Consider the following 12,272-nt stretch of genomic DNA (forward strand, 5'->3'; position numbering starts at 1 on the left):
AAATATACTACAAGGAATTTTAGTAAGTGATAAAATCACTAACATGTTATTTTGATTTTATTTTAATACGGTTGATAAGCTGTGACCGTCTACTACATCTGAAGTTCTACACCAAGCCAGGAAAATAGCATGTTCTAACAATGCTAATTAGCTTATTACACTTGATTTCAGAAGCAACTGTGGACTCCAGGACGTAATTTGGACCTCTTGGCATAGACCAGTGGAACAGCAGCCAAATCAGCATTGACCAGCAGGGTTTTTTACAATAACACTAAGGAAACGAGTACTTTGCAGGTGTTCTTTTAAAAGACAAACTTTGCGCCAGGCCGTGCTGGCATAGCTTGTCTACCTTTAGGCGGCATTTAAAATGGTGTATTTTAGAAATTTACTTATTCTTTCTCAGAATAATAGCAACCATTTGGTGTTATAAAATGTGAAGTATATAAATGAGAGAAAATGGAAAATGGCAAAAATGGTTAAAATATCAGTGTTGTTACATATGCTACTGCCTAACCAAACTCATGCCAAGTATGTAAAATGAGAAAACAGTGCTACATGTACCTATTTTGATGCCCAAAATCAAAATAACAAATAAAATATATTAGTAATAGTATAAATCCAGTAGTTGTTTAATAAGCAAAAACGCTCGTCTTTGAAACATTAATATTCTAAGGTTCTCGTGATATTGCTGTTAATAAAACATCCTAAAGTACAGCAGAAGACAAAGAATGCTTTGTGTTAAAGTTATTACACACACATGGTGCAGCAGACCTTGAGAGCCTCGCACACATTCGATTAGGCATGATCCCTGCTCTAATGCAATATAAACTGATTGCACTGATTGCATTAAAGCAGGAACATATTTAATATAATGTGGCCAGGCTGTCACGATCTGCTGCGACTAGTTTATTTCTATATAATTTACATATTTGCAGTATCGTAAAATAATTTTTTATCATATTTTCCCATCTAACAATTAGTAAATCAGTACAAAAAAGTACACAAGTTTAAAAGCTACAAAACAATCAATACATTGAATAAATTTCTTCAGAAACAATGAATGCCAAAATTTTCCTTTCACATAGCATTAAACTGATGTTAACTAATGCTTGTACAGATTCTAATCTAAAAAATCAAAACCCTATTAAGCTACAGTGTATATTTAAACATATTTTGGCTCTAAATACTTTTTGGTAAATGTACATTGTGATGCAACTATGATGCCTTCACAATCACAAACACTACCTGAACATTTTGTTCTCACCATATTCAGTAATTTGCTTAATTCAAAATGACTCAAAGTGAATTGGCGAAGGAGGGGGTGGCCATCTGTCTGTAAAAAGACGTGGGAGAGGGGTAACAAAAAAATTGGAAACAGCACTAGAACCATAGCAACCCTAGAGAAGACCTAAAGCTTGTGACTGCCACTTTGTTTCAGGAAATGTGGATTTGCTGGAGGCTAAGAACCTGCTTCTCATCCCCTTCGACCAAAAAGACAATTCTGTGTAAAGAAAATACATTGGAAGCCCGTTATACAGCAGCCCACATCCTACATAATAAACCTATGAAAAGAATCGGGGTTTCAATCAACACAAAAGACAGCTTGTGCCAATGGAGTCACCCCTGAGACTTCATGTGCCACCGGAGTATATGGATTAGCCCTAAGCTATGTGGTGAACTTGCTTTATTGAGATGTAGAGGACCAGAGATTTCACTGGTTAAGCCTACGCCCAAACGGCCTTCCAAGTGGTTCCCATAACTGTGGGCAACAAGGGCACCTTGGGTTTGCAGATGTTCGGCTCAATGACAGATGGCTATGGCACAGGCATGAGTAGCGGCGTGATAGTGTCTGTGCCAGTCTGGTGCCACCTGCACCCCTCTGCCAGTCCCTATCTACATAACGCTCTTCACAGTGGAGCTGATGGTGTGGGCCATATTAACCATGGCTTGTTTGTGTGGATGACTCAGCTCAAAGAAACAAGAATCTCTAGATTCATTTTCTGTTTCTATATTTTTTAAACAGAAGATGAGAAACAAAATGACAACGTGTTTTGATGCATATTAGAGAGGTGAAATTATTCTGGAGATAATATGCTTGTGTATTAAAGAGAACGTTCAAAATGACAATGATAGTATTTCATAGGATTATTCAAGATCTCCAGAGGGCAGAGATCCAGACAATGATGACATTTGAATTGACCATTAACACTATTAAATGCCTTTGGCAATGCAGTTTTTTTTCTCTACAAGCTCCGGCGCATCTGACTGGCCGACAGAGCCTGCCAAATTCCCAGCAGTTGGAGGCGCAAGTGATGAAGGGCGAAGCAGACAGAATGCAGGAGGCAAGTTAGCAAAATGTCAAACCACTCATTAATGTGGACACGCACGGGACATGGGACACAATTTGCTCTCAGAGGAGGACAAAAAAGCAAATCTACCAAAATTATGATCAACACATTATTCGAAATGGAAAATTGCTGTCTTTGTATCTAATTTACATAAATAGGACTTGTTTGGAGGTAAAAATGTTTTAAATTCTTACCGTACGGCCCATTACACCTTTTCATATGCAATCTGAAGCACAAAGAATGCCACATAGTACAAAATGGCCATTCAAGAGAGAAAGAGAGGCACATTGGCTGTAATTACACCATCCATCTTAATAGAGACTGGTGGGCACTTTCTTTCAGATCAGTCCTCACTAGGCCCAGCATTTTGATAAATCTCTGCTTAAATTAGCCACCCTTGAAGCCAAGGGCCTCCTTCACTTGCACTGTCTCTATTCATCATCTCATTAAGGAGTTGAGGCAGGACTTTCTGAGGTTCTCCATGCTCAAGGGGAACTTTCAGGCCATACTCGTGGAGACTGTGTGAGTAAGAGCTCCATAAAGCCATAGGTATTCAAAATCGATGGCTCCGGGGAACACTGATGATAAAGTAAATAGCTGAACTATTGCAAAGCATGACTGATTGTTGGCATAGCGCAAATTTACAATATTTTTGGCCAATGGCTTTGACACGTCCTCCTTCGGGGTAAGTAAGAACCAAGTAATTCATGTGATGACAGTGTGAGGGCAGTGGTAAATAACGGAGAACAAAGTTCGCACTCAGAGCCCGTTCCTTTCCCTTTTCTCCTTAAACCCCAGAGTCATTAACAATGTTTGACAAATCTGTCTCAACATTTTATGCCTTTCTAGCTGCACTGATCCATGAAGGTGGGAGAAATAATGCAGCTCACCCTATTCTATTTCCAGACCATGTACAGTGGGGGGTAAGAGTCCAAGACCAGTTGTATTTTTACTTAAACTTCATACATTTAATTCACACATTATATAATCAGCATAGCTGGAACAGGTTAATTCTTTACATTTTTACATGAATTATAGGTTTTGCTCTTTGTCAGCATGCATTCAAGCTGGCACAGACATCCGTGTGCAATATTTGATAATCTGTGTTATACCAGCATGATATTCCATGCAGGATGTTACTGAATCCTTGGTTTTCTTGGTCTTCAGGTGAGCCCATAAATATTTGATTTTTGTTAGTCATGGTCACCTTCCTCTACAGTCACCTGACCTGGTCAGCAGTCCATGATCATCTTTGATCTTTAAGCAGTTGTTGCAAAGCTCATTATTAAAATGTCTTTGTTATGTGCAGTTAAATCCTTCTCCACAAAGATCCAAAGCAACTATTATGCCTCAAAAGAATTAGTTATAACCAGTTATGATCTTCCACTGGGTCTGGCGCCACCCAGAAACATTGCAAAGCAGAAATACATCCTGAAAAGGTTGCCAATCCATTTTTAACCCTTTTATTCCAGAGTAAAATCTGGTAGGTGTTTTGGTGGCTTGATGGGCAAATTAACTTGGGTGTCAAATTGGTACAGTCTGTTGCAGATGTATCTAAAAATTTTTGCAAGTTTAAAACATACTACATTCCAACAGTCAATTCAACACTTTATTGACCTTACTAACTACTTCATTCTGATCAGGGTCCGAGTGCATGTCAGTCTACAGCAGAGCATCACACACCAGGCCATGTTATTTTGCATTCCTGACCCAATGTCAGTAATCATACCCAAAGAGCATTGAAAGCACATTACTTTAATGCTTCTCAGTTGGCTTGGGATCTCTGGTGTCATGCCCACCCTTGCTTCCTTTCCTCTACTCTGCCATGGAAACATTACATTTTTTATGTCAAGTTAGAAAAGCTCTGACATCTGTCTATATGAGAGCCACACTTCAAAAGCTGCACATTTGTCCCATCCTCTCCCTCTTGAAAAGAAATCAAATATAAAAGAAGAGAGGCGGAAGGAGGGAGGGGTGCTTAAAGGAAGGGATAAAGAAGTTAAAACAAAGGGCCTATTTTTTCCCCTCTGTGAGTTAATTTTTCTACAAAGCATTCTGAATATTTAAAGGTGTCAGAGGGTCTCCTGTGTTTGATGCTTGTGGTACAACTCACTGCCCACAGAAAGCAACATGTTAATATTAAAAAAATGAATAAAGAAAGTAGACAGCAAAAGTAGGGTAGTTGTGGCCTAGCGGTTAAGGACTAGTAATCAAAGCTTGAGCAAAGCCCATCAATTGTCTAACCATCAATTGCTTAGACATTATACTGTCACGGTACTGTTGGATAAAAGCGTCTGCTAAAAGCTAAAAATATAAATGCATTCTGTGAGAAGCGACTAAGAAACCAGACCATGACTTTTTACAGGTTCAGTCTGAACTCTATTCAGAAGTGATCTTATTTTATATACAGTATAAATGGTACAGTTTAAACATAAACAATAAGTAAACTTGCTTTATTCATTTTAGGCTATATATATATATATAATTTAGTTACCGATTGATTTTGTATTTTAACTATATATATTGTATATAGACTGTTTATGTTTAAACTATTTTCTACTATGTTTAAACTATTATAGATATATATATATATAGATATATTTATATACTGTAGATACAGTATATAGATATATATAGACGGCAGCATTACCACACATTGGCCGACAGAGGGCACTAAATATGCTCAAAACAGCATACTAGCGTACTAAAGAGTACGTAGACAAGCCTTAAGACATAGAATACTACAATTGACATACTACTTAGTGTGCTAGTATGCGCAGTATGCGTAGAGATACGTAGTTAGCGCATTCTGAAGGACGTAATCAGACATGGCCGCCTCCATGCTGAGCAGGAGGACAGTCGCGCTTCTAAGCGTTTCGAGTTTAAAATCGTTTATTCCGATCATTTCAGGAAGTCATGCGTTACAGCAGATCGCGGGTTATAATCCAAGAGCTTTAAAGCTGAATTTAAAAGAGATGTACATCCCGGACAGGGACAGTGAGAAGACCCCGGAGTGGCAGAAGACGGAGCGGTATGAGCGGAAACTGTTTGCTCGTTACGGTTCTGCGTCTGGAGTAAATCCGATGAAACTGTGGCCCAGTTCTGCTCAGCTCCAGGAGTTAATACAGGAGGAGAGAGAATGGTACCCACCTCTCGAGGAAATGCTGAAAAATATAGCTGCCAAGGAGAAGGAAAGAAACGACAAACGACTGGCGAGGTAATGACTGACTTACCATGACCTCCACATTCAGGTTCAGCTCATCTAACAGCAGGTTTCTGGCATAATAATGTTTTATTGTCCTGAAATCACCAGCACAAACATACTGGACCTGTTTACTAGAAGGTTTGGGGCAATTAATGACCTGCACAGATGTAAACCTTCCCCTTGTTTTCTTAACACTCCAGGCTTTGATTGTGAGTTAATTATCCAGCCCTCCATCGGCTGGATCAGGTGTAGAGAAGAGTTAAAGCTTGAACCTGCAGGGTGGTGGACCTCCAAACAATTGAGAGTTAAGCAACCCAACATGGGCAACCAATTACCTTAACTACTGAGCTACCAATGCCTATTGGCATAAAGCATAAAGGGACAGTGGTAGCCTCAGTGGCATAACTACAGGGGGGAGGAAGGGGGCAGGTGCACTGGGGCCCATGAGCTCCTAGTTTCAGCACTGGGTAGCCTAGTGGGAACTGAAAAGTTGAGAGTTCGAATCCCAGCTCTGCCATGCAGCCACTGTCTCTGCTCCAGGGATGCCGTACAATGGCTGACCCTAAACTCTGACCACAGCTTCCAAACAAGTACTGCACATCGGTATATGTAAGGATGGCACAGTGGCTCAGTGGGTAGCACTGTCGCCTCACAGCAAGAAGGTCCTGGGTTTGATCCCCAGGTGGGGCGGTCCGGGTCCTTTCTGTGTGGTTTGCATGTTCTCCCCATGTCTGCATGGGTTTCCTCCCACAGTCCAAAGACACACAAGTGAGGTGAATTGGAGATACTAAATTGTCCATGATTGACATTAAACTTGTAAACTGATGAATCTTGTGTAACGAGTAACTACCATTTATGTCATAAATGTAACCAACACATGACGTTTAAATGTAAATAAATAAATAATCTGTATATATGACAAAGTCTTGGTTTTGGGTTTTCTTCCTTACCTTGGCAGGAAGTTGCTGGATATTCAGATGTCATCCTTCGGCATTAATGTTAAGAACGCCCACTCTACGTATATAACATTTGTGCTATGGCCCTTTCATTTGTTTGACTTTTAACTACATATGAATAGGGCTAGTTTAACATCTTCTAATAAAGGGTATACAGAAGCATTAATATCTTGGCAAGATAAAACAGAAGCTTAAATTGTCATCATATCTTGGGAAGCAATCTGCATAGTCAGATACAATAAAAAAAATCTAAACAATCTACAAGCTGCTAAACAAAAACGCAGACCCTTCTTAAAGAAGAGGCCTCCTTAAGATTGGCACAATAATGTTCAACTTAAATTTGTTGCTTTACACATAAAGAAAAAGCAGAAACAAGGGCTTTAGTCTTGCACGGCAGCCTCTTTACCCACAGTGATGTAAAACTCATTTGGCAACAGATAACAGCTGTATTTGAAAATGCACCTGCTGAACAGATGATGACATAAAATATATTTTGGCCAGCTGCCTAATTCTGACCTGCATGTGAGAAACAGCACACTCATGGCTTTAATCTTACCCACAGAGAGAAGCTGATAGCTGCCAACATGGCTAAAATGCCCAAGATGATAGCAGACTGGAGGAAGGAGAAGCGGGAAGCAAAGACGAAGCTCAAGGAGGACAAAGCTAAAAAGGAGCGGCTGCTGGCTGAGGCTCGGGAGCGCTTCGGCTACGCCCTGGACCCACGCAGCCCCAAGTTCCAGGAGATGTTGGCTGACATTGAAAAGGAGGAGAAGAAGAAGAGAAAGCTTTTGAAACGACAGAAGAAAGAGGAGGAACAGGGCTCGAGTGCTACTGCTCCAGCTGCTGGATCCTCATAAAGATGCTGACTGAGGGACTGTTGTACATAGTGACATTAAAACATGCAATTGTAATGTTTTCTGCAAGACCCACCAATTCTCTTTCATTTCATTAAATTAAATTTTGTCTACAATTCTTGGACTGAACGTTTTTTGCTGTCGTTTGTTTTAAGACTAAGGAAAAAGCTAAGGCTGGATTTACTGGTATGTTGTAGACAGTTTCCCACATGACTAGAAAACATTCATGATCACACATATCCCAATCAAGACAAAAAAATACATTTATTTACTGAATACATAAATTACAAGATAACTTACTATTGTATCCAAGTTTGTGCTAAAATCAACAAAATATCTAGATTACATTTTAATTCCAGGTGTGCAACAATTATTTATATTTACTTTTAATTGAAAAACTCACCTATGAAATTTTAATTACACCACAACCACTATACCGGAGGGCAAAGGGGTAATGGGCTTCTTCAGAAGCCAGACAAACACATAATTACAAGCTGTAACCGATGTAGTCAGGTGCTGGTTCTGCCTGATATCTGCCACATATGTTCTGGTTTTTTTTATTTATTTTTTTTATTTTCCCCCTTTTTCTCCCCCTTTAGCGCATCCAATTGTCCAATTTTGCATCGTGCTTCCTCTCTGTCTATGCCGAACCCTGCCCTGACAGAGGAGATCGAAGCTAACCAACATCCCCTCCGAAACACTGTCAGCAGCCGGATGCATTTTTTGCCACCCACACATTGATGAGTTTGGCGCCACCTAGCGTTGCATGCGGAGAGACACACCCTAAGGGCACCCTCCTTCATCTCTTGTGTAGGCGCCTCTTAATCAGCCAGCAGAGATCGTAATCGCATTCTGACAGAGAGAGACCCACCCCCTCCGGTCTCCGATCCCACCCCCCACCTGAACAACAGGCCAATCGTTGTTCATATAGCCGCCCAGCCTTCGACTGGCTGAAGGCAGAGCTGGATTCGAAACTACGCACTTTCGAAATCCAGCTCTGGTTGCAGCGCGTGTTTTTACCGCTGTGCCACCTGAGCGGCAGCCACATATGTTCTGACAGAGAATATTAAAATGTCATCTCACCCACCCAAAGAGAAGGGCCTATTGGTTCCAAGCTTAAGGTCAAGAGATACAAATAAAGGTGAAATACCTGAGGACTTATAGGGCAAATACTTATAAATATTTATTTATTTTGAGTCACCGAGTAGTCATGTGAACATTTCTGACTGATAAATCTAAAAGCATGATGTGCAAACGTTTTTAAATAAGAAAGGGGACACAGTGATGTAAGTGAAGCTCAAAAAGTAACTAGGATGCCCTCTTATGGAGAAACTCCAAACGGCTAAATGTGAGTGATTTCCATAAAAAACAAGTAACGTTTGGATATTTAAGTCATTGAGAAATATATTTTGATCATTAAGGACATAAAAATAGCTCGTTAGTAAATCTAAATCCAAATAAATCTTTGGAATCTATTGTGCTTGTAAACGTTTTACAGCATCTTCCTTCATCTTTTTATTTTTTTTTATTTTTATAATTTTATTTTTTTTGAAGACATTACAAGCAAGTCACATCAAAGATTTTCTTAACATTTTCTAACAATGCCTTTAGCTTTTTCATTTTATTTTTTAAAATAAACATATAACTATGTACATTCAGGGAATATCTTGCATTCTCAACAATACAAAAAAAAATAAAAAATAGATAAATAAATACAGTCTAAAATAAATAAGTAGAGTCTAAAATAAACTGTTATGCCTTTAAGGTCCATTGTGAGCCACAAACTATAATCCATTCAACTGTCATTGTCTAAACACATTGTTTCCATCACATCTGGCCTCATCTCTGCTAAGTACTGCATCCACCTATTCCAATGATTTTTAAATACATCCATTTTAATATTTATTGAAAAAGTGATCCTCTCCATTGCATATATTTCTTTAGTTAATTCAATCCAGTCATCTATAGTTGGTCCCTCTAATTGTAACCATTTCCTGGTCAATGCCTTTTTACTGGCTGCTAAAAGCACTGCCATTAAATATTCATCTATTTGTCCCATATCAGGGTGAATATATCCCAAATATAATACCTTACTACACATGGGCACAACTTTTCTAAATATATGCTGCAGCGCTTCCCTTATGTCTTCCCAAAACTTTCTAATATTTGGACATTCCCAAAAAATGTGATAATGATTTGCCTCTTGGCATCCACATTTCCTCCAACACACTGGGGCAGTAGCATTCATGTGAGCTGTCTGCTGTGGTGTAATAAAGTACCTAATAATATTTTTCCAGCAAAATTCCTTCCATTTCAAAGATCTGGTACTTTTCCATTGAAATCTCCATATACTTGTCCATTCCTCTTCTGTAATTATCATTACTCCTTCCTTTTCCCATTTTTGTTTGACATAATCCGTTGAATGTATATTCATGCTTAAAAGGGCTTTATAAATCTTAGAGATTGTTCTATAACAAGTTTCATCTTTGGATGCATATGCTTTAATTAGTAGTTCTACTATACCATTATGTTTAACCCTACATCCCTTCTTCACTTTCTGATCAAAGTAATTTCTTATTTGAAGATACCTGTAAAAATCCTGGTTCTCTAATTGGAAATGTTCTTTTAGTTTTTGGAAGCTCATGATTTCTCCCCCCTCAACTATAGTACACATGGCTGTTATTCCTTTCGTCACCCAAGTTCTAAATCTATTATCCAATCTATTTGGTGGGAATTCCGAATCATATGCTCCCCATGTGAGGATTTTAACACAATCTTCCAAACCATATTCTCTAATAACGTTTTTCCACACTTTCAGTGTGGATTTTACCCACGGGTTATTGATTTCATCTATATATTTTTGTATCTCTTTATCTGTCATTATTGCTTGTAGAGGAGTATCATGTACAGTAAAGTTCTCTATTGATTTCCACTGTGCCTGATAATTTGGATTACACCAGCACACTATTGCTCGAATTTGTGCTGCTTGATAATAATTTCTCAGTGATGGTAGAGCCCAACCCCCCTCCTCCTTTAATAGCTGTAATGTTTTAAAACGTACTCTAGGTTTTTTCCCCTGCCAAATAAATCGTGAAAGCATTCTATCCCATTCCGTGAAAAATTTCTTGTCAATTTCAATCGGAAGTGTTTGAAACAAGTACAGAAATCTTGGTAATACATTCATTTTGATTGAGTTCATTCTTGAGCTGAGCCCAAGAAAAGGGATGAGACTCCACCTTTTTAAATCCTCCCGAATCTTTGTCTGAAATGGTCCATAATTCTTTTCCCATAGTTTGGAAATGTTCTTTGTCAAATTAACCCCCAAATATTTAATTGATTTTGTGTTCCATTTTAAGGGATATTTATCAGTAATACATGTGGTTGGTTTATAATTATACGCAAGGATTTCTGTTTTACTTATATTTATCTTATACCCAGATAAGGGCCCAAACTCCTGAAACCGATTCATAAGTTCAGGTAAACAGTTAGTGGGGTTAGTCAAATAAACCAAAACATCATCTGCATAACAAGCAATCTTGTGTTCCACTTGGTTTATAGTAATACCTTGTATATTTTTATTCTGTCTAACACTTTGGACTAGAGGCTCCAAATACAGTGCAAAAAGTGAAGGAGACCAGGCACAACTTTGTCTAGTACCCCTCCCCAAAGTAAAAGATTCTGTTAAATGTCCATTAATTTTAATTCTTGCTGTTGGATTATAATAAAGTGCCTGTATACTTTTAATTATCGTTTCATGAAAATTAAATTTTTCCAAAACCTTATATAAATAGGCCCATCTCACACAATCAAATGCCTTTTCAGCATCCAAACTTAAAATAATTGCCTCTACTTTGTTCTGCTGAATATTATGCATGACATGTAATGTACGCCGGATATTGTCCTGTGTTTGTCGTTGAGGTATAAATCCTGTTTGATCATTATGAATTAGATTCGGTAGGAATTTGTCCAATCTTCTAGCTATTATTGATGTATAAAGGCGGTAATCCACATTCAATACTGATATAGGTCTATACGATCCACATTCTAATCTATCCTTACCCTCCTTCGGTATGACTGATATTATAGCTTCTCTCCAGGAGGGGGGGGTCTCAGCCTTGTTTAGTGTCCAATTAAAAGTGGATAGCAAAATAGGGATTAATTCCTTTTGAAAAACTTTATAAAACTCTGTTGTGAATCCATCAGTGCCTGGAGACTTATTTCCCTTCAACCTACCAATAGCAATCCTAATCTCTTCCATAGCTATTTCCGAAATCAGTGCATTGTTTTGGCCTTCAGTCAAGGCAGGTAGGTCCACTGTGTCCAAAAATGTATCAATGTCTGATTCCCTCCCCCCACACTGCTTGGAGTATAATTTATAGTAAAATTTTTCGAATGCTTTTTGAATATTTTCTTGTTTATTTTGTGTAACATTATTTTCAGGATCCTTAATTTTATGAATTGAACTATTGGTCTGTTGCTTTCTTAATTGTCTAGATAATAACTTCATTGATTTGGGGCCACTTTCATAATATCTCTGTTTAGTAAACATCATCTTCTTCTGAATTTCCTGGGCATATATCCTATTAATTTCATTTCGTATTTTTCTACTTTGTTCTAAAATAACCTGGCTTTGGTTGTTTTTATGCTTTTTCTCTAGTTGTTTTAACTCATTTTGTAGTTCATTTAATTTTTGTGTTCTCATTTTCTTCTTAAATGAGGCCAAAGAAATTATTTTGCCTCTTAAAACTGCTTTAGCGGCATCCCAGACCACATGAGGAGGCACCTCCCCATTGTCATTGTCTTTCAAATACTGTTGAATTTCCTCCTTAATTTGTGTTACAAAAGATGGATCATTAAGTAAGCTTGAATTAAATGTCCATGTTGTGTTTTTAGGTTTACACCCCAAATC

At 38.3% G+C, this 12,272-nt stretch overlaps 1 protein-coding gene across 1 annotated transcript; it reads left to right on the forward strand.

The window, feature by feature from the left end:
- The first annotated feature begins 5,176 nt into the window (after positions 1–5,176).
- On the forward strand, positions 5,177–7,479 carry gadd45gip1 (growth arrest and DNA-damage-inducible, gamma interacting protein 1). Its single transcript, XM_063019063.1, has 2 exons — positions 5,177–5,565; positions 7,072–7,479. The coding sequence occupies exons 1-2, from the start codon at positions 5,177–5,179 to the stop codon at positions 7,364–7,366; spliced, it is 684 nt and encodes a 227-aa protein (XP_062875133.1). The 3' UTR covers positions 7,367–7,479.
- Positions 7,480–12,272: the final 4,793 nt, after the last annotated feature.

Source organism: Trichomycterus rosablanca, chromosome 22 (assembly GCF_030014385.1).
Source record: "Trichomycterus rosablanca isolate fTriRos1 chromosome 22, fTriRos1.hap1, whole genome shotgun sequence".
NCBI classification, from domain to species: Eukaryota; Metazoa; Chordata; class Actinopteri; order Siluriformes; family Trichomycteridae; genus Trichomycterus; species Trichomycterus rosablanca.

Coding starts and splice junctions, on each gene's coding strand:
- gadd45gip1 (XM_063019063.1), top strand. CDS start 5,177: ATGGCCGCCTCCATGCTGAGCAGGAGGACAGTCGCGCTTCTAAGCGTT. Junction 5,566..7,071: donor AACGACAAACGACTGGCGAG/GTAATGACTGAC, acceptor TCTTACCCACAG/AGAGAAGCTGATAGCTGCCA.